Genomic DNA, 27,466 nt, shown 5'->3' with positions numbered 1-27,466 from the left:
AAAGAAAAAGAGAGAATCTTAGGTGAATAGATAAATGAAAATGAAAAGAGACACACAAAAAATGAAAAAAACATGCACTCTCTTTCCACTCCCTTTTCAACTTTTACCTTTTTCTTTCTAAACTTAAACCTAATGATCTTTTCTCCTTTTCTTTTTACAATTATTTACATTCCTCCTACCAATTTTTGAATTCTTAATTCATCATTATCTTTAAAATAATATTACTTTATTTAATTAAGTTTTGTGAAACATTCGTAAAAAAATCAGTTCCAAAGAAAGAAGACAAAAATTCCAATGATTTAATATATTTAATTTTATGGAAACTTGTGTATGAAGTGTAGAAATATATGTAAATTAAAAGAACTACAATCAAATGTAGATATTTGGTACTTTTTTTTCGATAAAATTTTCTTTTTATATTTTGTTTTTTAATAAATATTTAATTAATTAAAAAAATTTGTCCATTTTATTTAAGTAATGATTTCATAATTCTTCAACTTTAGTTCTAACATTTTAGTTCATCATCTGTATGTCTAGATGAATTGTCAAAAATATAAAAATTGGTAGAATATTTACGAAAGTGTTTGAATCATTTTTTGATTTTAATGATAAATTGTCGTTTGTATAAAGACTCGTATGTATAACACTTCATTCTATTTAGTTTAAATTAAAAAACAATCTAATGTATCACACACATATATATATATATAGAATCTATCATTTCTATATTTGTTTTATATTTGCGATTATTTATCAATGTTATTATACATTTAGATACAATTCCTAAAATTGCTATTGAAGGCACCCTTTAGTTTTTGTACCTCACAAACTCATTTTATCGTTTTGTATTGCTCATGTCGATTTACAAATCTTAAAAGGAAACTTTAAATTGTTTTGAAAACATTATATTTTTGCAAAAAGAGAAAAATGTGTGAAATTTTAAAGATTTTTGGACTAAATTATCGTCAATTCAATAGTATTTTGATTTGTGAATAATGTTAAAAATGCGACCAAAGTTTTACATTGGTTTATATTAAAAAAGAAAAACAATATCAAATTATTATAGAGATATCTTTAGTTATTACCTTTTATATTTGTATAGTTATTTAATTTTGTAGGTTTAAGTAGGTGTAGAATAGATGAGTTTAGATTACACACAACTCAAACACGATGTCACAGACAAGAATGCACCAACAAAATATTAAACAAAAGTGCACAAATAAAAAGAAGTATTCAAGAGTTTACAAAGAACAACTTATCTAATGGAACAACTATCTTGTTTCATAATAAACTATACAAATTGACTAAACTAGGTTAATAGTTTTAGCTCCCGTAATCTTAACGTTTCTTTGTTTCAAGATATTTTGCTTGATGCTTCTTCAATATATTGTTAACCATGACTACACCAAGCTTCACTATCAACACACACACACACACACACTAACCTCTCATGAATGCATAGAAGTTCTATACACCTTTGGTCTGCAAAGTTTTCACACTAACCTTACCCAAAATTAGGTCTATCATGCCCTTCTCTTTTATTTTCTTTCTATTTATGCTTCTTTTTTTTTTTTTCATGTGGAATTTTGAGGATGTTGTAAGAAAAATACAAATGAAGCCTTTTACATTATTTGGTTTGTTTTCATACTATTATATATTAAAAAGAAACTATAATGTATATAGTGAATGTATCATTTGGCACTAGTTATTTCTTGTACGAATTTTTTACATTCCAATGTATTAATTATTTATTTATTTATTTATTGACCACTAACAATAATTAAATTCAAATAATTATCTACAAATCAACCATTGACAATATTCTATCAAAAAAATGGTAACGTTCTTTCCATACATTTTTTTTTTTTTTTTTTAATTTTGTGGTTTACATATAAACACAAAAAATTTAAAAATGATGTATATGTATATATATATTTATTGTTTTCAAATATAATAAAATAAAAGAAAAGTTTAAGATTTAGGTGAGGGATGGAATTCGTAAAGATGTCTAAAAATGTCAGAATGGGTGCCAGCTCACACATTCATTCGCTAACAATGCCAAGTCAAGAAGTGACACGTGTCAGCCTCAAGTTGGGCAACTTACAAGTAACTAAAAAAACCCATATCCCCCACCCCCACCCCCAACCCCACACCCTAAATTTTCTCCTTTAATTTCAAATCAAACTAACAGCCTGTCATCTCTCATCCTCTCCCCCCCTAGACTCCGTGTCTTCCTATTCCTTCCTATAAATATAAAACCCCCTAACACCCCCTTCTCTCTCTGTCCCACAAACCTTACATCTCTTTTTTACACCATCACCCAAAACACACATATAAAAACACTCCTTACTTAACTCCCACTTTTTTCACTTCCAATTCTATACACTACTATATATTTATATTTATATATATATATATATATATATATACGTAAATGGAACTTTCCGATGCTTCTTCGTCTTCCCATCGTTCCACTCTTTCTGACGACGAGCTTCTTCTGGCGTCGCGATACCCGAAGAAGCGAGCGGGGAGAAAGAAGTTTAAAGAAACTCGTCATCCTATCTACCGTGGTGTGCGACTGAGGAATTCAGGAAAGTGGGTTTGTGAAGTTAGAGAGCCTAATAAGAAGACTAGGATTTGGCTTGGAACTTTCCCCACCGCTGAGATGGCTGCTCGAGCTCATGATGTTGCTGCCATCGCTCTTAGGGGAAGATCTGCTTGTCTTAATTTTGCTGACTCTGCTTCCACGCTTCACATTCCGGCTAGTGTTGATCCTAAGGATATTCAGAGGGCTGCGGCGGAGGCTGCGGAGGCATTCCGGCCGCCGGATGATCATGAGTACTTGAGGCCGGCGGTGGTGGAAGAAGGGTTTTATTTGGATGAGGAAGTGGAGTTTGGGATGCCCGGGTTGTTGACGGATATGGCGGAGGCAATGCTGTTGCCGCCGCCCAATTGTGTGGGGAATTACGACAACGACCACTTTGGGGCTAATTCTATGGATTTTGATGCCGACATGTCGTTGTGGAGTTACTCCATTTGATGATCATACACGTCTATTTAATTGACGTGTAACTTAGGAGTAATCTGGGGGGTTTTCCCCCATCATCTTTCTTGGTGTCAAACTGCCAAAGCCAAAGTGCTTAAGGAAGAACAAAAAAGATTAATAATTATTATCTCTTAAATTAAAAATTAAAACAAAATAAATAAATAAATAAATACATATAAAGTTTCTGTCTGTAAATTTGTTAATAAGAGAGTTTTTTTTTTCTCTCTCTTTTTCTTTTCTTTCATTTCCTTTTTGCTATAACTGTTGAAAGAAAAGAGCAAAACAAAACCACTCAAGTAAAACACATAATTGCCCTTTTATTGCCCTTTTACGGTTAACATAGGAGAAAAACCATGGATATCCCTTCTTTGTTGGTTGGATCATGTTACTATATAAAGTGAAGATTCATAAGGTTCGAAACCAATCTCAACCAAGAAGGAATAAATGCCAGTTTTGATGACATTGGACTCTTTTGCAAGTAATTAAGAGTCCATTAGTTTACCCAAAAAGAATGAATAGCAGTTTCGATGGCGTTGGAGATTATTTAGTGAGTAATCAAGAGTCCATTAGATTGAGTAATCTTATTCCCCAAAGTGTGTCAAAATTTGTACTTGGCAGGGAGAAGTTTTGTTCTCACCTAGTATCTGTATTTTGTACCTAATAATTTATATATTCTATATATTATCCTAACTTCAACTTTATTACTAATCTCACTTAAGCTTAGATTAGCACAATTGGGGCAGAGGATTTAGTACCCTATATTTAGTTTTCACCATTAACATAGATCATTACAACAAGTTTAGGATTTTATGATTAAAAATATTTCAAAATTATAATATTTGCATGATACTGATCCATTAGAATGCATTCTGATTTGACAGTCAAATAAGCAGATCACAAGTTATGCCAAAATATATATAATTGGTCAAATAAGTACTAAAAGAGTACTTGTGGGTGATGTATATTCCATTGTCAACATTTATGGTTATATATATATGATCATATATCACTTTATCCAAAATACAAGTTGCATTAATTATTAGATATATATGTCATTTATCTGTCTTTGTAGATAGAATTAGCATACACATTATCGGTTGTATATATATATTTATTAAACAAGTTGTATTTAAGTTGTATGAGTTATTACATTGATCATATAATTTGCATATGTACTGAGATTATTATATGATCAATCAAATGAATGAGTATCAGAGAATTATTATTCTATTAATACCTTTCAAAAATACTGCTCGTTTGTATGAGAGTGCAAAAAGGAAGAGGAGCTGAAGAACGTACTAGAGATACAAAGATATTTGAGAAGTTGTCATAGTCGAAACAATTTGGCAGCAGTAGACTAGCAAGTGCTCGATATTCTGCTGTAATTGAACTTCTTAACACCCTCTTGTTTGTTCATTTGCTACCTAAGATATTATAGGATTATTAGCTCCCAAATATATGATAAAATTAGTTGTAGTCCAACCCAATCAAAAGTAGTAATTAAGGGAGAATGGTTGTGCAAATTTATGAAATAAAAAGTCCTTGATTATGTGTGGAGCAAAGACTGTGTAACACCCTTTTAGCTACACTCAGATTAGATGTCAATGGAGAATGCATCGTTTTTCATAGTTTAATGGTAAAAAATTAGGCAATATTTGATCAATTAAATATGAGATATAATTGAAGAGCTCCATCAATTGCTCTGAAGGGTTGAGCCTTATTGTAGAAGAACATGGTCGGGAGTTTAATGGAAACCCTACGATTTGGAGTTCTAAGCAAGGGGAGAGAAATTTCCATTTACACACCACAGATGCAAATGTTGATGATTCCAACCTATTTAACAAGGGACATATTGATCAAATCTTGAAACTGCTAAAGACTACTTTCTAATGGGTAATTCTAGTGTGTCCTTGGCATAATTAGGTAATTTTTCTCAAACCTCTCTTGCATAAACTCATCTCAAATGGATTATAGACTATGGAGCCTCTGATCATACGACCAGTTCCACTTCCTTATTTGCATTCTTCTCTCCTATATATTGCAATGAAAAATTTTGCATCTCAATAGTAGCTTCACCCCTATTGTAGGCAAAGTAACTATTCCTCTTACAACAAAACTTATGTTGCATTTTGTTCTTCATGTTCCAAAATTAACTTACAATTTGTTATCTGTTAGTAAAATCTCTAAGAAAGCTAACTGTCGTGTTGTCTTCTATGGCACTTATTGTACCTTTCAAGATCAGGACTTACGGGAGACGATTAGATGTGTAGGATGATTGATAGTCTATATTACTTTGATGAAGTTTCAACTCTATAGACAAGTTCGAACTTGAGTAATGTTTGTAAGAAACTATAATACTTTGACATAGTAGATTATGGCATCCATTTCTTTTACTTTAAGTATTTGTTTCGAAATCTATTTAAAGATCTTGATTGTTCATTTTTTCAATGTGAAAGTTCGTTTTTGCCAAACATCATTGATCCACTTATTTCCCCAAATTGATATTTGGGGTCCGTCTAAAGTTTTAACCCATAGTGGAAAACGTTGGTTAGTCACCTTCCATACTCGTTTAACCTGATTTTATTTGTTAGCTAACAAGTTGAAAATAAAAGATGTTTTTGTTAGGTTTTACGATATGATTGAAACTCAATTCCAAACTAAAATCTGCATTCTAATAATGGTACTAAATATTTCAACGAACAATTAACCAGTTTCTTAAATGAAAAGGGTATTTTTCATCAAACCACATATCGTAATACTCCTAATGGAATTGTTGCGCAAAAGAATGACGTTTATTGAAGTTGCTCATGCCCTTAAGTTTTCTATGAATGTCTCAAAATATTTGTGTGGTGACAATTCTTAAAGCTATATACCCATTCAATGGAATGTCAACAAAAGTTTTGAATTTCAAAACTTCTCTGAATCACCAATCTAATACATCGATAAATGATTTTGAAGATCCAAGTAACATACATTCTCCTTCTACTTCTAATTCTTTTCCTTCAACTACCCCTAGGAAAGATAATCATACTTGTATCAAATATCCAATTGCAAACTATCTTACTCATCATAGACTGCCTGAGAGCCTTTGCATCCTAAATAACCAACCTATTTGTTCCAAAAAAATATACTGAGGCCCTCGATAATTTGAATTAGAAATTAGCAGTGATAAAAAAGATGAATAATCTTAAACAAAATTAGGTCATAGTTCAACTAGCAAAGGATAAGAAAAGGTAATGTTGTACCTTACAAGGCTAAGGAGTTTCATTCCAAATGCAGATTTAGAAGGATTTATAAGAAAAACTATTTACTAAAGTAGCAATGCAAAAAAGGAAAAATGTGAATATAGTAACTGAAAAAACTGAGCTTTTTTCGGTTAAATATGAAAGCATTATGAAATTACTAATGTACCATGTATAACAATCCCCTCAAAAATGGGAAGTTACAATCAGAGACTGAATTTAGAATAAGGCTTTAAATAGGGAAAAAAAACATATTGGCCAAAATGGGCCATCTCCCATATCTAAGAAAAAGGTCGTAATGGTTTAAAAAGCAATTATTGAATCTTTATCTGTGAGCTTGAATATGTTGCCCTGCTTCTTCAAGAGACAAAAGCTCCTGCATAAGGGACGCTAGCTTATTCACATTCTCTTCATGAATCTGCGGTCGAACCTTCTCTTTGTATCCACTTGCATCCATCATCTTTTTCAACCTCTCCTGTTGTCTGCACCACGAAAATGATTGATCAAAATGTCACATCATTGTCCATGCATTTGGGCATCAGTTCAGTTCGTTTCGTACAAATGAGTCCAGATATAATAAAAGGGAATGTCAAGATATGGAAAGAGATGATGAAGCAGTGGCTTACTTTTTAATTTCATCTATCTTTTTATTGATCTTTTCAAGCTCTGCTTCAGCAGAAATGGCTCCTTGAAATTGGAGATAGACAGAAAGGTTTTCATTTACGACAGATACTGCACATCCAACCGGAGCAGCATCGTTGTCGTTGATTACCTGAACAGTAATTGTACCACATGATGGAGAACAGATAAGCATCACATGAGGCAGATAGCCCATACTGGAGATTATTAGAATGAAGTAGAGTCGACGTAAAAGCGTACATCCTCAACAACACAATGTTGTGGGATCAACTCCAATGACCAATCTATAACTTGGGGAGGGCAACATACCGTTAGTGATGATAAATTGGCAAGGGTCACTATTTCCAACTTGCGTTTGTTGATGATTTCAGCAACTGCAAGGTTGCGGGGGAGCACATAGCCAGGTTTCCTGAATTAAATTAGGACAGTTGAGGAATAATCAAATAAGTCATGCTATGGTAAACACATTGCCAATATCAATAGTCTTTTGAGTGAGATTTCTCTCTCAAAGTCCCACAATGAAAACTCTCACTAAATTGATCCCCAAGAAAAGTGTTCAGCGCTTTATTTATAATCAAGACACCCGTGACTAATTACAACAATTTACTTGCTATTATACAAACCCTAAAAAGTCCTCTCACAAAGTAAACTAGTAATTTAAATAGAATATGACACAAGTTTGCAGACTTTAAGTAAACAAATAGATAGTATTATTTTTCAAAGCCCAAAAGTAAAAGAATAATGAAATTGATAACTAACCTTTCACGGCTTTCTTTTGCCAGTGACCTCAGAGATCTAACAGCAGATACTATAAGATCCATCTCATTCTCCACAGCTTCATTAGTCCATTCCTGGGAGATTGAACGATTGTGATTCTAATCAGCAATTTTATGATAACAGATTGAAAATCATGCATCTGATTGGCCAAGTAATCAGCCCTTCAAATTACAAAACATCCTATCCCAGACCTAAGTTAACTCCATTAAGTCATAATCAATGTCTAAGAGGTGCATCATATGCAAATGCTCTAATGATATAAAACCAACCTGCCCCGTAGAAATTTACTTTCGAGACAATCCACATATCAAACTCAAAACCATGGTGTTTTCCATCCTCCTAGATTCACTCTATATTGACTTTCAGCTTCACCCACGCATCTGTGTAAAGCTTAAGGGACAGAGGTGGGAACCTTATTAATAGCAGCTGAACAGGTGGATGATTTGGGCAAGAAGGATAACATAATAGAGAAGAGTAGAGAAGGCTAAGTTAGCTAACAGTCTACGCCTTCACAAAACACCAGCGCTACAGAGCCATTCACTACAAAGTACTGGAGACAAATGAAAGATAGAAGAAAGTATAGAGAGTGAAAGAAGAGGGTAGAGAGATTAGAAGAAAAGAATTGATTCTTTTGTATTCTCCATTTAGATTATACCGGTTGAGCAAATTAGATTCCTACCTATTTTTCATTTTCATTACTTGGATCTCTCAGTATTGGACATCTTAAATCGTCTAAGATCAGCCCTATACAAGACCCTGAGGATTGAAGCAAGCAACCACTTACAATTAAGAGACGGTGTTTTATAACTATGATTATGAAAGGGATCTAGTTAGAAATAAACGGTATTATGATAGAATAGTAGGATGATTATCAGAAGGGGCAAGTTAGTAAACGGCTAGCAAGTTGGTTAGGGTTATAGTTATAAATAGAGGGTTTGGGTCGAGAGGAATGTGTGAAGTACTTTGTGGATTTCCTTAGTTGGAAATATGAGAGAGTCAAGCCCTCTCAAGTGGCTAGTGGTTATTTTGTTACTTGTTTTTATGATATTGTAGTATATTGTCAATATATTTCCATATAATTCTATCTTTTAGTGTCCTTGTTGTTTTTTGTGTTCTTGAGTCCTCTTGTTAAGTGGTAGTCTAACAGATTAGTTGCCATTGCCTCTCATTGTTCAGGGACCAACATATAACTTTTTGAAACTCACAAATAAATGGCAAGCCAACCATAACAGGAAGACAGTTTACCAGCCAGTTCACATAAAATCTTCTGAAATCTGGCCCAATCGAAATCGTATAAAGGTTAAACATTACCCTCACATGAACATTTGAGCTGTATTGCGACGGAACCTCATATGGCAATCATGCTATCAACAAAGAAAACTAACTTCATAAATGCACCCATGCTATTAACAAATAAAAAACTAACCTCTGTCACCGATGGATAGTCACATATCATTATTGATTCTGGTCTTGTACTATTCTTCGGGTAAGGAAGACGTTGCCATAGCTCTTCTGTAACATAAGGCATAAATGGGTGAAGCAATCGCAATCCATTTTCAAGACATAACCATAATGTATCTTGAGCATGACTCCTTGCGGATGCATAATCTGTCTCATTGGAGGAAAAGTACGGTTTAATTGCTTCAATGAAGACATCACATAATTGATACTGCCACCAAGAATAGACAGCAGTAGTTGCATCCGAAAACTCGTATGATTCCAGTGATGAAATAGTTCTGGATATTGCCTTGTTTAGTACCGACAATATCCACTGACAGCTGAATGGTAAGACATCTGGTGTCGCATTCTTGTTTGGAACATAATCATTTCCAAGCTTACTCATAGCAAATCGAATTGCATTCCATAATTTATTGCACCATTGACGGTAACCAACTACTCTTTGGATATCCAAATTTATTTTATCAGACTGATAAACCAAGGCAGAGAAAGAGAGAGCATAATCAGTATCAGTTACACAGTTTGTACAAACAAACAAAAATGTACAACCAAAGACAAACCTGAGCAGTGTATGAGATCAATGCAAAACGAAGAGCATCTGCACCACATTCAGAAATGCCATTAGGGAAGTCCTTAACCTGTCCTTCCTTGGCAATAGCCAATTCTTTGGGGTCCAAATTGCCCTCCTCCAGCCTTTTATGAAGGCCTTCAAGAGATATCCCATTTATTACCTCAACTGGATCAATGACATTTCCTAAGGACTTGGACATCTTGCGACCATGTGCATCACGAATCATTGGGTGCAAATATATCTAGAATAATCAATTAGAAGTGCATTTGTCACAGATGATACATGGTCTAAAAAAAAAAAGAATTCTAGCATGTGAAAAATGCTCCATTACCGTCCGGAAAGGTACATCTCCGCCTAATGTGATTCCTAACATTACCATGCGAGCAACCCAGAAAAACAAAATATCATGACCTGTTTCCAGTGCTGATGTTGGGTAGAATGCCTTTAGATCTTCTGTGTCATCAGGCCAACCTAAAACAGATAATGGGAACAGCCCTGAGGAAAACCAAGTATCAAGCACATCAGGATCTTGTGTTAAATGGAACTTCTTTCCTGCATAAATTCGTTTAGCCTCCTCCTCAGCCTCTTCCTCATTTCTGGCGACCACCCAGTGGTCATTATAAGCACCAAACTCCTTCAGTTGATCATCCTCTAATGTTGCATACCATGCAGGAATCCTGTGACCCCACCAAAGTTGCCTTGAGATGCACCAATCTCGAATGTTATCTAGCCACCTGTAGCATACAATCTATATTAGAATTATGTTTCACATGTCAGATAAAAAATATAGGGGTCAAACGAAGGTAGAGGTAAATTGCCATTCTTTCACTTTAGAATAATGTTTATGCTCGTGTATTCTTTTATTTCTTTTCAATTCAATGTAGTGTTTTTCATTTAAAAAACAAGGTAGAGGTCAATGAACTTCACACAATCATCACATACTAGCAATCCCAAAGGAGATGATCCAGATCTTTCTCCACCTTCCGGCAAAGAATACCACAGAAAGACCCCATTAATGTGGTCAACTTCCTAGCAAGCCTATCGAAGGTGTTTCACCCGACCAAACAAAACTTGCCAAATAAAAATTTTGATTTTCTTAGGAATCTTAGTCCCCCAAACCAGAACAAAAACCGACTCCCTAAGAGGAAAGGGATCCAACAACTTGACGAAACACCAACAAGAAAATCCTTCACTAGGGTTAAGACTTCAGACACAAATATCTCTCCCACACTCATCCAATAAAGAAAGAAGAGAGTACCATCGTCATTTCCCTATTGGACAAATGATAGCAAAACCCAAAAGAAAAGGACAGTTTCCAGCCCAAACCAAGAAATCAGAGACCAGGCAATTTTTAAAGACAAATGACAAAAGCAAGTTCACAATTGTTCAAAATGCCTACAGCCTATAACCTAGAAGTGCACTCATCCAAATGTCCATATCCATGAAAATAACAATAACAAAATAATCCAATATGCCTAGCCAGAAATAACAGTTGAAATCACGTTCACAATTTTCTTTGAAGTGAAAAATGAAAGAAAGAATATTAAAAAAAAAAAAATAACCTTTTCCAGTCAGCTGAATATTGTTTCGGTATGATATCAATTTTTTTGCATTCATTGTCCATTGCAGCGTCAAGACTCTGCTTTGCTGGTTCTTTACAATTAACATACCATTGAGGCTTTATCATTGGCTCCACAACATCATTGGTCCTTGAACAAAGGCCAAGACGCATTTCATTATCTTTAGCACCCCTATAAAGACCCTACAGACAGAAGACGAGAAGACACAATTGGTATATCCCAGACACTAAATAGAAATCGGAACACAACACTCTTATAAGTTTAGATGATCATAAATAAAGCCACTATACATCAAAGATTACTAAAGTATAGTTCTCAGCTCTCAAATGAGCCACAGAGCTCCCATTGAGTAACTAAAAGCAGATTTATTGCAAGAGCATTTTAGTTTCATCAGCAAAATATTTTCAAGTTTCTGCAGGCCAGCATGAAGGGTTAATTGAATATATATTTACTTCCAAATCAACAGGTCCAGGAAAAATTCATTGGTCATTAAAATTCTAGAAGAACAAATTCATCAAGCTAAGAACAGAATAGTACCTTCTTCTGCAAGGCATCGACTACCATCTCTCGGGCTTTAAAACGTGGCATTCCTGCAAACTCTGAGCCACCATTGCTATTTATTTTACCATCGTCAGTAAAAATATTTATAAACTCAAGGTTATGACGCTTTCCAACCTCAAAATCATTTGGGTCATGAGCAGGTGTGATCTGCAGAGATAAGAAATGGGGGAGGGAATTGGAGAAACACTCGTATCACGGAAGCAAAATAACAATATGAAAATACTCAAGACTCAAAAAGACAACACCTACCTTAACAGCGCCAGTTCCAAATTTTGGATCAACAAGAATTGCATCACAAATTATAGGAAGCTTCCTTCCATTGAATGGATGAATAGCAAATTTTCCATGAAGATGCTTGTACCTCGTGTCCTCAGGATGAACAGCAATTGCAGTATCCCCAAGCATGGTTTCCACTCGAGTAGTGGCCACCACAATCTCACCCAATTCCCCTTCTAGTGGATAAGCGAACGAAGTCAAAACACCAAACTCCACAGGGTTCTCATATCCTGGAACCCTGAGAAGAGTCTTCTCTTTGATATCAATATAATCCACCTAAACATGCACAAAAGTATTAATAAACACAAAATGCATTGAATAAAATATAACACATCCGTTACTTATTTTTTTTTATTTATGAAAACCACTTTCTTCTAAAACCACTTTCATTGAGAAAGAATGAAAGAATACAAGGCCATACAAAAAAATCAACCCACAAAACCACCCTTTTAAAGGGAAGGGGGCCAACTAAGTAAAATGTTGCCTATAGAATAGTTACAAAAGTTCTCCGAAACCGTTATAGCATTTAACTAACCTCAATATCAGATATTGCGGTACGCAAGACACAATCCCAATTAACTAAACGCAAATCCCTGGAGGAAAATGAAAAATGTGATATTAATCATATTGCAGCATTAACCAATAACTATAATTACAATATCCTTTCAAGAAACAAATCTCAGGCAACAATAAACAGTCAAACTTTTACTAAAGTGAATGCACACAGCTTTAAGTATCTCATGCCAACTTTGATTAAAGTAATATAGATGTACTTCATCATGTAAGAAGAGTGGGCAACATCTGGCTAGACCACAAGGCACCATTTCTCTTTCTTTCTTTCTTTCTTTCTTTCTTTGATAAGAGAAGATACATTAACAAAACAAAAAGTAAAGTAAAGTAAACAACCTTAAGGCTGGAGTAGAGGAAACCCCTCCAAACATTTTCTTTTATTTTTTTCTTGCTTAATAATGATTCTTAACATCAAGTTTATGACGACATCCTTTCCGGTAACTAAAATAACCTCTAACAACACTAGACTGTCAAACTTTTTGGAAAATGTATCTGTACATGGTACTAGAGTAATATAGAAGTACTTGTTTGAGTAAGCAAGTGGTCAACAGCGGGGTTAGAACACAATGGCACCACCATTTTTTTTGCTTCTTTCCTTGATAAGAAAAGGTACATTAAACGAAAAACATAAAGTAAACAAACTTAAGGCTGTGACGATTTTCAACATCAGAGCAAGTTCATGCAAACATCAACATAATCCTATAGAAATATCCTCTAATTTAACCAAATCTGGAATCAACAAACTTTATAGGATATAAATATCAAAGGTGGCAACTAAAACTCACTCATTACTTCCCAGGGCATCTAAGCTCATAGCTTACCAATGTAGCTATTAAGTACTTGGTAGTTACTTTCCCAAGTCACCTAACTTCAAAATTACCTTCAAAATTCAAAATCACCTAACTTCACGCATACCTATAAATGAGCCCATTTTTGAACAGCCTGACAAAAGCCTCTGTGACAGCCCTCGATCTCTTCTCATCCATTGTAAAGCACTAAGGACAAGAAGGTAGCAACATTTATAAAACATAAGTTAACAAACAAAATATCACAGAAAATTAAAGCCAAAAAACAAAACATTGAGGTTGATCATGGCACTAGCAACTCCAATTACAGCAAAGATATTAGGTGTTTACCTCACGGGTCCAATCAAGAGACGCACCCAAACGACGCAGTTGTTTTAAAATTGTACCACCATACTTGGTTTTCCACTCCCAAACCTTCACGAAAATTTGAAGAAACCATTTAGTAAAATGGATAGTAAGAACCAGCTTATCAATGAAAAATCAAACCAAAGAAAGAGGAGTTAATGTAGAGGTCAAACTAACTTCAGAAATAAATTTCTCCCGACCAATATCATGCCTGGTTAAATTCCTTTCTCGCATTATCTTCTTTTCTACAACCACCTATAACAGGAAAAAAAGAAACTTTAGGTAACTGCCATATGTGTAAGCAGATGAAAATCAAGACAAGAAAAGACCAACTGTTACAGCAAGATTATAGTTTACTGATCAACATATCTACAAAAGCACACGAAAAGTGAGATGTGCCATTCTGGATAATGATAAGTAGCAGATGCATGGTTGTGGTTCTTTCCTTGGATAATAAGCTTCACCTTCCCTAACGGATCATGTAAAGCATACATGATGCAGTAGAAAACCCAAGGGCATGGCCCATTACATCACCATCACTTAAAGTGCTCTTGCTAAGAAGCCCTATAAGCATAAACCTTTATCTAATTTATAAATTCAATCATAGTTGTTCAAAAAAGTAATTAATAAATTCATTTAACCATTGAGGAAAAAATTTTATTGTCATGCTTACTAAAGCAAGACCCATCCCATCAATGTAAAAGGAAATGAAAAGTAAAACAAAAAAGGTGAAAACCTGAGTAGCTATCCCAGCATGGTCTGTCCCTGGAACCCACAAGGTGTTGAATCCAGACATTCTCCGCCATCGAATAATGGCATCCTGCATAACATCAAAAAGGTCACTTGGAATAAAAAAGAAATTCTCACGGTTGTATAAAACAGCAGGAAGAAAATATTTGTATATGCATCCAACAGCACCTCGATTGCAGCAGTAAGAGCATGACCTATGTGGAGGGCCCCAGTCACGTTAGGTGGGGGCAGCACCTGAAAATTAAAAAAAATAAAACAGACCATTGAAATTTAGTTTGACTACACTAAGATTTAATCGATAAACATATTTAAATCTAAGTAATGTAAATGTGCTAATTCATGGAGTCAAGTCACATAATTTCGTGGAAGAATGTGGCGGTAGCATGTAGGAGTGCATACTACAATATTCGTGCAGTAGAACATACAAAAAATAAATGACAAAAATAACCAAAAAACAGTCATGAATACGGTATTCACTAACGCAGATTTTAACCATAGACTTTTGGTCCAACATATGAAGGGAAGATCCATCATATGGTCAAAGGAAAAAAAAAATCTTAACTAAACACTTTTAAGTAATATGGAATTTTGTCCCCTATCACACAAACGCTAAGAAATATGCAAAAGGACGTTCTTATGTTATAAACTTCCAGCACAAAAGAATCTCACAATTACAAATGGCGGCTTGGAGCTTTTAGCATCAGCAACAAAATACCCTGATTTTTCCCACCACTCATACCACCTAAATACAAAACAAGAATTTAACAAATTGCATCCATCAAATAATAAACAATTAATCAAGCCATGGGAAGTCATAGAAAATTAACAAACCACACTTACGACTTCTCCACGGCACTCGGATTGTATTGCTTTGCCATTTGCTGAGACAATAGTTTCTTTTTACCAAAAGGGGTGTCAGGATCAACAAAATCCTCAGCATTTTCTTCATCTCCACCTCTTCTGGCATTCTTCTTCTCACTCTTTTTAGGAGCATTAGATGTTTGTTGGGCCTAATATAAATTGGAAAGTATCAAAATTCAAACCCTTAATTTCTCTATTTAGAAAAATAAATGACACAGCAAAAAGAATTCTGGCAGAAAACCAAAGAATGGTATCTTAAACTGCACTGAAAAGCTTAATATCCTTGATAAACATAAACCATAAATTAACATTACCTGCAGCTTCAAAGCTTTCTCCAAAGCCTTTTTCTTTTTCAATTCTTTTTCTCTTGCCTGCCGAGTGAAGGTTCATCAACCAACAGATGTAATAATCATAAGACATATAAACTACACAAGAATGAATGTTATCAGATGCTAAGAGAAACTTTATTGAAGCTAATTCAGCTCAGACAGTAAAATGCAATGCCTTCAAAGAAATTCAGTTCTTTCAGAAATAAATTCCAGTAGAATAGTTCCAAAACACATTTCCCTGGAACATAAACAATTAAAACTAGGAGAATTCAACTTCTAGAACAATGCAACAGCGGAGCGGAAAAAAATCTACAAGAAATGACAATGAATTCAACAAAAAAAAAAGTAAAATTGCTTTCAATTGGATGGGAGTAGGACCAAACAATCAATTGAAATAAAACAAAATAATAGCAATAACACTATACCAAACAGCCAAAAAAATGCCTCCTTCATACACGTTTCGGCGCAGACATAAGCAATACAATCAAAGATAAACAAGAAACGGGAAAGAAACCTTTTCTTCCTTCTTCTTCTTCTTCTCAGGGTCTTCCATTTCAGGTTTTTTGTCCGGTTCCATCTAAAAATCAAATCAACCAATCAGTGAGCAGTGTTTGTAAGAAGATATAGAGTGTGAGACGAATGGGAGGCGTGTGTGATCTTGTCGGAAGGCCGAGACTGCGGCAGCTGAGGGCAGCGTGGTAATGGGAGGGAGGGAGGGAGGGGGCGGCTAAACGTGAGATAGGGTTTAAGGGAAGTATGAAAATTTAAAAATAAAAAAAAATTAAAAAGATAGCTTTTTTTTTTTGGTAGAAAATATTGGGAGAAATGATAATATTTTTTTTTATTTTTTTTTACTTTGTTGGTTTAAGGAAATAGTAAATATTCCTTTTTGTGAAGGAATAAATATTTAGTTTTACATTTGGACCCCATCCATTCTAAAATATTACTTTGCATTTTTACTTTTACTTTTATTGTTAAATTATTTTATAACTAAATTGATTTTTGTTTTTAAATTTTTAATTGAGTAATTATCCATGTACAAACATTAAAATGAGTGGGTCTTAGGATAGAAGCCGCTTAACCAAAGGATCGATGTAATTGAGGAGACTAAGAAGGAGAAGAAAGGAGTTCAGTTAATCTGAGTCATCTGTTGATGGGTAAGTTGGATTTATAGTTATAGTAGTTCAAATAAAGCGTTTAGATTGTGAACTCATTTACTCATTAACTCAGTCATCTAAACTTTTAATGGTTATTACAAGTGCATTGAATATCATGCGACATACAATGCTTTTATAATTATTGGATTATCAAACATTTGATTGAGTCACTCTTCAAGACGAGCAGGTTGTTAAATATGAAATGTAACTCTTCTATAAGCCCTAGTTGACGTTTTTTGAATCATTATGTTGCCTTCAACTACTATATCTTGATATTCATTGAGTTTTTAGTTGCTTCAATTTTTAAGAAAATTATTAAAAACGTTAAATAGTAAAAGAGATTTATTTTCTAAAAGAAAAATGAAAGTTTTTGGTTTTTTCTACATGTGCATTTCCTATATATAAAGCCAGTAGTTTCAATAACCAAAGATTCCTTGCAATCCAATGGCTAGATTGTTTGCTAGTCACCCTGCATTCCCATGTTCTATTTCAAAGTTCTTCATTGTTTTTTCACTTTTATGTCTTTATATATATAGTTGAATGGAAAATAATGTAAAGTATTTCAACTTAATACTTCTATTTCCCTCCGATCTCATTGTTCGTTTTAATAAAAGATTAAGTCGTAAAATCTTCTTCTTTAGGTTTGAAAAAAAAAAAGTTAAAGTTAGTCTATGCATTTTATAATTGAAATTTAGTTCAAATAATTTGATAAAACTCTCATAAATAGTCTCCACGATAATATTTATTTGTGAAAATTTTATCGTATCATATAAATCGCACGTAAAATTTTGTTAAACTAAAATATCAAATCATGACTTTTGAAAACCGTAACGATTTTTTGTGTAATTTAATTCTTAACAAAAAAAATAGTAAATGAAATATATTATTTTACTCAATTTAATTCTAACTTTGAAAATTATATATATAAAATAATATTTTTGTTTTATGATTTAGTAGGTTACGAGCATCTAAAAGTTAGACTCGACCGTTTAGAGAAAAAACGTACTTCAACAAAGTGTCAAGTTTGACCATTATAAAAATTATCTCGTTTTATTTCCTAACTTTTTCCTACTTAATTTTGAAATCAATTTAATTTAAATGTTCTTTTGATTAGAATAAATTTATTATTTAATTTTTTAATCAATCTTCTTATTTAGACAATTAATCTTTTAAAATTTATCTTTAAAAAGTGTTTTATTAGTCTAATTCCGTTTTCTAAAATTTAAATTAAATTCTATTCACTTCTTTGCGACCGTCGTACCGATCCAACCAACAAGAGTTTTGTGATTAAATTGAGCGTAATTAGAAAGAAAATGAAAATAAAAACAAAAACTAACAAATGATGCATCTTAGTCAATCTCCCTCGTTAATTGTTGACGACTTCCTCGTCACGCCGTGCAATGTTGTCTCCTTACTGTCTAAGCAAGGTAGGTTTGCATCAAAATTTTATGCATTTTATTTTCTATTGTCACTTTCTTAATTAATGAGTATTGTCTAAGGTGCATAATAGATTGATATGCCCAAAAAAGATTTATTATTTTATGTTGTGTGTTTCCTGATGGCCGATGTTGGATCATGTTCCAAGATATTAAACTTATATATATATATATATATAAAGAAGTTAAGATCTCATGTGATGAAAGCACATGAATTTTGTTAAAATCACTCTGTTTTTCCATCGCTATTCAATCATGTTGTTTCATCTTTTAATTTCTCTGAGTAAACACATTTGAATTATTATCTAAATTTTATAAATTAAATAGCTTTTTAAATTTACTTTTTTTTTGTATAAAAAAACTAGCTTTTAAAAATTTAGTTTGAATTTTGAAATAGCTCTCAAATTGCAAAGAAACGAATAAAATATATGTAGTGTCGCACGCTTAATTTTTTAATTTTAGATGATCATTCTCGCTAGAGCTGATATGATCAAATAAATATTCAATTACAAATTTGACCACCACGATTTGAAAAAAAAAACTATAACTTAATATATAATATTTTTTAAAATTTAAAAATTGATCATAGTTTAAACCTCATAAATAAACCATGAGGTTTAGTAAAATATTAATAAATGCTTTACCAATTATATAGATTATTAAATTATACCTCTAAATTCTCTAAATTAGTCGTCTTTTTATTTACTAAGAAAAATATATTTTATTTACCAAATTTTTTAGTATAGTTGAGAATGATTCTAAAATAGTTACTCAAACGAAATTTTTAAAAAATAATTAAGAAAATAAAAACAAATTATTCAACTTTATTAAAGAAACCAACTAAATACAAAAATTCGCTTGATTTTGTATTAATATTTCGTCATTTTTTACTATATTCATGTTAATAAAATCAAGTTTTTTAACTTTCAAATCTTTTCAAATCTTTCACTGAAAATAAATTTCAATAATATAAAAATTGCACTAAAAAGTGTAAAATTAAATATTGAATTGATTTTTGATCGATTAAATTAGAATGATTATTAAGTAATTAACCCTCGAAAAATAGTCCGACCAACCCAAACAATGTACCTTTTTATATAAGCATATATATATATTTATCAAACATGATAAGATGAAATCAAGTCATGTGGGTATATTCCATGAATCAATCTCTCCACAAAAACAACGTGCTTTGCTCAAGCGGCAATATGAAGATCAATCTCTTTGTCTCTCATTTCTTAAGCACTCAAAGAAGAAATTTGGGCACTTTCCCACTCTAAAAAACTCATCATATCGATAAGGATCGTGCGTGTGTGTCTATAAATATATAAACTTGGCCCAAATGAATTATGTTTCATGTATCCTAGCTGGAAAAGATCATGTTCTAGAAAGAGTTCATCAAATGCAATTTGTTTGGGTTCTTAAATTTAGACTTTACCAATATCAACAATAATTCGATAATTGATGACCTCCACATTTTTACATTTCCACATTTCTCTAATCTAGAGGATTGTTTTAAGTCAAACACGTTTAACTTTTGAAATATATCATAGATCAACATGAACATAATCAAACTTATTTCCTACATTAAACAAATTTTTTTAAAATAACATCATCTCAATACTAAAAAACCTTAAACCAAGTCACAATCAAAGAAGTAACATCGAGAGAATTTATATAATCCATGCTTCACCAATTGAAAACACAAACAACAGAGTATCCAATGATTTCATAAACAAGCTGAATTTATTAATCAACCTGCAAAATCTTCCCAAAAGATGAAACCAAAAAAAAAATAAATTATAGATGTATGATTTAATAGATAAAATCTAACCAAAAAAAGAAAAGAAAAGTAAAAAAGATAATACTCGTAATATATAGGTAAAGGCAAAAGCAGTCAAGAAAACATTGAAAGTGCTTAAGGAGATTTGATTAGAAAAGTAACTAATGTTTGTTTATGGAATTAATCTAATCCATACAAATATGCCTCGCTGTCCCCTTTGCCAAATCACGTGATCCACAAACCTACTGTCTCCAGCCCCTTCCTCTTCTTCTTCTTCTTCTTCTTCTTCTTCTCTCTTCTCTGTCCTTCCCTTTCTTCTCATAAATTCTCAACTCCCATTCCCACCAAATCCCCACTTCTCCAATCCCCACCACGGTCATGGATTCTACTTCTTCAGATCTCATCCCTCCGCCTTACTCCGCCTTGCCGGACCGCCATCCCTCCCCGGCGCTTCCCCGAAAATCCCGCAACTTCACTACAACTACCATTCTCATCTCTTTTCTCCTTCTCGTTTCTTTATTTGCTCTGTTTTCTTACACTAACACCTCATCTCCCGAATCCGTCAAGTTGCCGGAAAACACCCAATCGCGACTAGCGAGAGGAGTCGCTGAGGGCGTTTCCGCCAAATCGAACCCTTATTTTTCCGATTCTGTTGATGGTTCTTTCAATTGGACCAACGCTATGTTCTCTTGGCAACGAACTGCCTTCCATTTTCAACCTGAAGGCAATTGGATGAACGGTAATTTATATTTTGAAAATTTTTCTTCATTTCTGATCTACTCCCACGTATTTTTTCCTAATACTTTATCATGGGTTTTTTTGTTTTTTTCTCTTTTCAATGGTGTTTGATTGGATGGATTCGTTGCTTCCTGCAGATCCCAATGGTATGTAACCTTTTTACTTCCCTTTCTTCTAATTTTTGCTTTAATGGCTGTTTTTGTGATTTGGGTAATTTTGGGCATTGATTTAGTGATTTTAATTAATTGGATTATGAAGATTTGACTCCCAGCTAAATCTTAGGGGGATAACTTTTTGCTACTAAGAATGTTTACCATAAGTATTTGATCAGTCATAATAGGATGATCTGTATTGAGTAATATACACATGATCTTTCGTTGTTTTGTTATGGAAAAAAACAATAACAAAACAATAGAAGTTCCTAATTTATAGGTATAAGTTTAGCATTCTTTTTTTTTTTTTTTTTTAATAAGTGGGTGGGAGAATTTGAGAATACAAGTTTTGACCAATTAGTATCAGTCTTTTGATAGGGTATATTCTACCAAGTATTTAGGATTAGCTAATGAAGGTATTAATAATCTTGAATCTTTGATCATCAGTTTGGTTTGAATTAAAAAGAAAAAGAACAATAAATTACGACTAAAATAATATTTAGAAATTGAGATTTGTGTCCAAATGAAATAAGTAAGGGTTTGAATAAAAGAAAAGAAGGGATATGGAGAATGAATTATTGTTAGTTTTTAATAATACTTTCCACCATGTTTTATTTAATTATATTTAAAAATATCAGTAGACAGCATAATCAATCTACATTATGAAGATCTATAGATTAAAAATTAAAAAGAAGAAATTTTGCTTTTTTAAGCTGTGCCTAAGCACCAACAAAAGAAATGTCTCTTTCTTTTTTTAAATAAAAATAAAGAAATAAAAAATGTCAAAAGTGTAGAAGTCTGAATTGAATGTCTGGGTGGGTCCCGCCTAACTTGGTCCAAAACTATCCATGTCACTATCACCACGTTGGATTTGGTTGTGGATATTATATATATATATGTGTGTGTGTGTGTTTATATAATATTTTTTTCGTATTTTTTAGAAAGAAATATGTACGTAATTTTGACATTAAATAAGTTTGGTTAAACTGATAAGGGAACGAAAGAGAAAGGCCGGTAGATAAACAACAACAGCAACAATAATTTAAATGATATAGAATAAGAAGACGATTGTATTGATATGATTTTCGGCTTTAGAAGTTCCAACCTCCATTTTTCTCCTCGTAATATCAAGAAAAAGTGACAGTTTAATTTTTACATAATTTTTAACTTTAGTTTAATTTAGTGTAATTTTTTTTGTTTAAATTTATAGCTACATCCTAAAATATTTACTGAAGGATAAACTTTTGATAGTAAAAGAGAGAGATTAATAGTATTAAAATAATAAAAGTGGAAGGTTTGTACATTTTTCTTTTTTACTAATGGAATTAAAATTAATAAAAATTGTATAAAAATTAAGAAAGAATGTTTTGACGGGACTAAAATAAACTAAAACTTTAAACTATACATATATATAAACTTCAAATTGATATTATAGTGAATAGGAGTGATAAGACGTATTTAGTTTCAATGTTTCTTCTACCCATGTTAACAAAGAGATCCCAACGTAGCGATACATAACAAAATAATAATAATAACAACAACGACAATAATAATAAATAATGAAGGGCTTAGTATTACTAGAATAATGGATGTCATGTCATTGGAATGTTTTTTTTTTTACTTAAATTTTTTCGTTTGAAATATTTTTTAATCTCTATTATTAATAAGTATAAATGAAGAACTATTCTTGTATGAATGAATATACGTTAATATGTTCAATTTCATTCATATTTCATACATGAATTAAATAATTAATTTCAAAGACAAGATAAAAATGTCTAATAAACATGTTTTTTTAAAATAATACACGCGAAGCAAAAGAATATACTAGAATTGATAAGAATAATAATTCAAATCCAGCTCGTTCCTCATACTAATGTAACGCTAATCATTAGTTTCATGTACTGTATTTCTCCTAGTTAAATAAATCAACAACATTAATCATAACATTTTCCACTTTTCCCCATCTTAGTTGTTTGTTTTTATGTGAAAACTGTTGGTTTTGTTCTTATTCCCATGTGATTCATAATTCTTAGTTAAAATAAAATCTTAAAATATTAGTGAAATTAAATTGTAGGGCCATTATATCACAGGGGTTGGTATCATCTATTTTACCAATATAACCCTGAATCCGCTGTATGGGGCAACATAAGTTGGGGCCACGCCGTTTCAAGAGATCTCATCCATTGGCTCTATCTCCCTTACGCCATGGTCCCAGATCAATCGTACGATGTCAACGGCGTTTGGACCGGGTCCGCCACAATCCTTCCGGACGGTCGGATCATAATGCTCTACACTGGCGATACCATTGATGGAGTGCAGGTCCAAAATCTAGCATACCCTGCCAACCTAACCGATCCCCTCCTCTTAAATTGGGTTAAGTACCCGGGCAACCCGGTCTTGGTTCCCCCACCCGGCATTGGCCTCAAAGACTTCCGCGACCCCACTACGGCCTGGCTCGGCCCCGACGGTAAGTGGCGGATCACCATTGGGTCACGCGTGGGGACAACATTGGGGGTTTCGTTGGTTTATACTACTAATGATTTTATTAAGTACGAGCTTGTGGACCGATTCTTGCACGCGGTCCCGGGTACGGGCATGTGGGAATGCGTTGATTTTTATCCGGTATCGGTTGACGGGTCGAAGGGTTTGGATACGTCGGAGAATGGTGGTGGTGTAAAGCACGTGCTCAAGGCGAGTTTGGATGATACTAAAATGGATCATTATGCAATTGGGACTTATTTTGCTAATAATGATACTTGGGTTCCCGATAACCCGGAAGAAGATGTGGGAATTGGCTTGAAATATGATTATGGAAGATACTATGCTTCCAAGACATTTTACGACCAAAATAAAGAGAGGAGGATCTTGTGGGGTTGGATCAATGAAACTGACACTGAAGCTAATGATTTGGCAAAAGGCTGGGCCTCCGTTCAGGTAAAAAGACCGTCACTTGGCACATATTGATTCAATGTGTATGTAATTTGAAATTTGTAGTAATTTAGTTGTTTGTTATTATGGTTTAGACGGTTCCGAGGACAGTGCTATTCGATCAGAAGACAGGCAGCAACATAATCCAATGGCCTGTGGAAGAGGTGGAAAGTTTGAGACTGGGGAGCAATGAATTTAATGACGTGCTCCTCGTACCTGGCTCTGTCGTGGAACTCGAAGTCGGCCCTGCTACACAGGTGAACCCTTCTTTTTGGATTTGATCTTCTTCATTCATGATTTTTCTATTGCGTGTTTTGTTTGTAAATTTAAAATTGTGTTCATGGTTGGGTTTGATCGTGGCATTTTTTCAAACAGTTGGATATATTGGCGGAGTTTGAAGTGGAAGTGCTCGGGTCAGAGAATGGTACCGTCTCCGAGGAAGGCTGTGGTGGGGGTGCGGCGGAGAGAAGTAGTTTAGGACCATTTGGTGTGTTGGTTTTGGCTCATCAATCGCTTTCCGAGTTTACTCCTATTTACTTCAATGTTGCTAATTCAAGTAAAGGCAGTGGGGAAGCTTACTTTTGTGCCGACGAGACAAGGTTTGGTCCAATAATTCTCTTTTCCTTCATGAATTATTTTTGTCACCTTTAAGATCACCTCACTACACAGTTCCTTCACTCAAAATCAATTCAACCTTTAATCTTTACACTTTTAAAAGTATTTCAAATTATTTTAAACCTTTCTATATGTGACAGGTATAAACTAAAGTTTAATATTAATAGAGAGATCTTGCGTTTGAATTTCTTTTACAATTTGATTTTCTCTTCCATTAACTTATATACTCTAACCTTTTGGATTTAGTCACCACAGGTATCTGTAATATTTAAACTTGCAATCTTTGGAAAGTTGGTGGACTTTTTTAATTTTTTACTTTTTGAAGGTTATGCTTCTTGAAGCTTTTAGATATATTTATGTATTAGTACTTTGATGAGATTAGGGTATAAATGAATCTGTCAGATATGGTAAAGCTGGAAAAGTAAGCTTAAAAATGAACTTTTTATTTGAAAAATGTTTCAAACTTTAATTTATTTTCAGTATTTTAATTGGGTATTTGGGTATTGCAGGTCATCAAAAGCTCCTGATGTTTTCAAACAAGTTTATGGAAGCAAAATTCCTGTTTTAGAGGGTGAAAATTACTCCATGAGAGTGTTGGTAAGTGCAAAATTTTCCTTACAAGATTAGCTAATTTAAGAATTTATCTAGAATGACTTTTTAAATGTTAAAAAATGTGTATTTTTAAGCATTTAAGTATCATTCCAAACCCATAATCGATTTTTTTTAAAAAAAAATAAATAGCCGTTTTATAAAAACTGTTTATTATTACATTAAAATTTATATAATCTTAGTAAAAAAAACCCAAATAAAAAAAATATCAAAATATTTACAAAAACAATGACATTGATGAACTTCTGTCAACCTCTATCGTTCTGATAGTTTCTATTACTGCTATCAACCTGTATCAGGGATGTAAGAAATGTATAAAATCTTGCTATAATTTGTAAATAGTATGACCTATTTTTCTCTTCTTAGTCTTCAAACTTTAATTTTAATAAGGAGAGATGTTGAACATGGATACAAATATTAGTATATTAGAATAATAAAATAAAATTGTTATGAATCAATCCTTAAATCTAATTGATTATTTGTGAGCTCTTATTCTGAAAGACATTTTCTTTTTAAACTTTTTGATTAAGCAGTGGTTAAACACATTTTTAACATGAAAAATTACATAAACATGTTTTTTAATGATTCTGATCAATCTTGTAAGGAATAAAAAATCATATTTTAAAGCTAAACATTTTTAGAACATAGCATAAATGATTTTCTCTATGTTGATGATTCCATATTACAAATATAAGAGGACCTTTACAATGTTTATTAGATACACGAGTTGGTCTTTCAGTCCTACGTAGTTTTAAGATGGAATCTCATGTTATTTATAATGATATAGAAGTTTTTGAAGCTCAAACAAGATTCGATCTAAGAATGGTGACCTCACAATGTTTATAAGATACACGAGTTATTCTTCTTATTATCAATCGATTGTGAGATGGAACAACGAGTTTTCTGTTAGAACAAATGACATACCATTCCCCCTTATTTGCTTGCTATGATCATAATATTTCAGGTGGATCACTCAATTGTGGAGAGTTTTGGACAAGGTGGGAGAAGAGTGATAACATCACGAATTTATCCAACAGAAGCAATTTATGGTGCAGCCAAGCTTTTCCTTTTCAACAATGGCACATCAGCAAATGTAAAGGCCACTGTCAAAGTATGGCAGCTCAATTCTGCCTTCATTCAACCATATTTTTGAGTCCAAACTGTCTGAATAATCATTTTTCAAGTCTCATCATTTGAGATTTCACCTTTTCCTTTCAATTAGCCATTGCTTGAGTTGTAGCTTTTGGCTAATCTGTATCCAATTATTGTTTCTATTTATTTTTTGGGCCAGTTCTCGATCTGTCAAAAAGCAGCTTTAGATTCCAAATTAATGGTACTTCCCATTCATTTTTGTTCTTTCCTGGACAGTTTTGGAAATCTGGTGCCCAACGTGAATTTTCTTTTTATTTAAATTGCAATCAATCTCAGTTTCCATACATTAGTATGGCTTTCCAATCTCAGATTTTTGCTTAAAGGTGTTTAAGCAACTTTAGGGGCGTTTGGGGAAGGGTTGGGTTATGTAATTCAACTCTCGTTTGAGAGAAAGGTTATGTAACCCTAGTTTTAGCCCCTTAACCTTTCTTCAACCCTTCTTCAAACACTTTTTAATCCTTCTTCAACTTTTCCTCAATCCGTCTTCAACACTTCTTTAACGTTCTTCAACTTTTTCTTAACTCTTTCTTAATCCATTTTTTTCTCATTTATAATTTTTATATTCAGAGTTTTGTTAATTTTAATTTTTTATTTTAAAATCATAGCTTACTTTTAAGTTATAAATTTGGTACAATTACATTACTAAAATTTTAATTTCTTGTAAAATTAAAATTTTAATATCAATCACAACATCAATGTATTTTGTTAATTAACTTAAATATCTAAGGAATGTCAATTCAATAAAAAAAATGGTAACATTTTAACAAACTACCATAAATTTATTACAACAATTAAAAAATTATAAAGACTATTTGATTAAATTAACAATTAGTGGTAATTTCAACAATCCTATTATTTAGAGGTGGTTTGTCTATATTTTTCATAATGTTATTTTGGTTATTAAATTAAGCTTGGTTAAATTAACCTAACAAATATTTTGTTATAAACACCCCCGTAATTTAAACTCTTATTATTCTGCCTTCTGCATTAAAAAAAAAATCTAATTTAAACTCTTAAATATTTATCATTTTTCTAAAAAAAATGTTGTTAATATGTTTTGAAATTAAAAATATGTTAAAAAA

The 27,466-nt window shown here is 32.8% G+C and overlaps 3 protein-coding genes across 3 annotated transcripts; 2 read left to right on the top strand and 1 right to left on the bottom strand.

Annotated features, from left to right (window-relative positions):
• Positions 1 to 2,293: 2,293 nt before the first annotated feature.
• On the top strand, positions 2,294 to 3,736 carry LOC103504619 (dehydration-responsive element-binding protein 1D-like). Its single transcript, XM_008468992.3, has one exon. It carries the CDS (start codon positions 2,435 to 2,437, stop codon positions 3,038 to 3,040), a length of 606 nt encoding a protein of 201 aa, XP_008467214.1. The 5' UTR covers positions 2,294 to 2,434; the 3' UTR covers positions 3,041 to 3,736.
• Positions 3,737 to 6,399: 2,663 nt separating this feature from the next.
• On the bottom strand, positions 6,400 to 16,567 carry LOC103504618 (valine--tRNA ligase, mitochondrial 1). Its single transcript, XM_008468991.3, has 20 exons — positions 16,326 to 16,567; positions 15,797 to 15,853; positions 15,462 to 15,631; positions 15,291 to 15,363; positions 14,790 to 14,855; positions 14,608 to 14,691; positions 14,049 to 14,126; positions 13,857 to 13,940; positions 13,636 to 13,715; positions 12,686 to 12,743; positions 12,124 to 12,426; positions 11,851 to 12,021; positions 11,296 to 11,495; positions 10,065 to 10,467; positions 9,723 to 9,974; positions 9,131 to 9,631; positions 7,687 to 7,778; positions 7,237 to 7,336; positions 6,915 to 7,060; positions 6,400 to 6,770 (listed from the first exon to the last, which is right to left on the bottom strand). Exons 1-20 carry the CDS (start codon positions 16,386 to 16,388, stop codon positions 6,614 to 6,616), a joined length of 3,138 nt encoding a protein of 1,045 aa, XP_008467213.1. The 5' UTR covers positions 16,389 to 16,567; the 3' UTR covers positions 6,400 to 6,613.
• Positions 16,568 to 20,541: 3,974 nt separating this feature from the next.
• On the top strand, positions 20,542 to 26,470 carry INV2 (acid beta-fructofuranosidase-like). Its single transcript, NM_001297540.1, is given in 7 exon segments — positions 20,542 to 20,926; positions 21,063 to 21,071; positions 23,155 to 24,014; positions 24,104 to 24,265; positions 24,384 to 24,607; positions 25,133 to 25,220; positions 26,197 to 26,470. Coding segments are annotated over 7 exon segments (1,893 nt in total). The 5' UTR covers positions 20,542 to 20,565; the 3' UTR covers positions 26,386 to 26,470.
• The last annotated feature ends 996 nt before the right edge of the window (positions 26,471 to 27,466 follow it).

The sequence above is a fragment of the Cucumis melo genome, chromosome 9 (assembly GCF_025177605.1).
Source record: "Cucumis melo cultivar AY chromosome 9, USDA_Cmelo_AY_1.0, whole genome shotgun sequence".
Lineage (NCBI taxonomy): Eukaryota > Viridiplantae > Streptophyta > Magnoliopsida > Cucurbitales > Cucurbitaceae > Cucumis > Cucumis melo.
The sequence above is the reverse complement of the archived record's forward strand: the minus strand, read 5'-3'. Positions and strand labels throughout refer to the sequence as shown.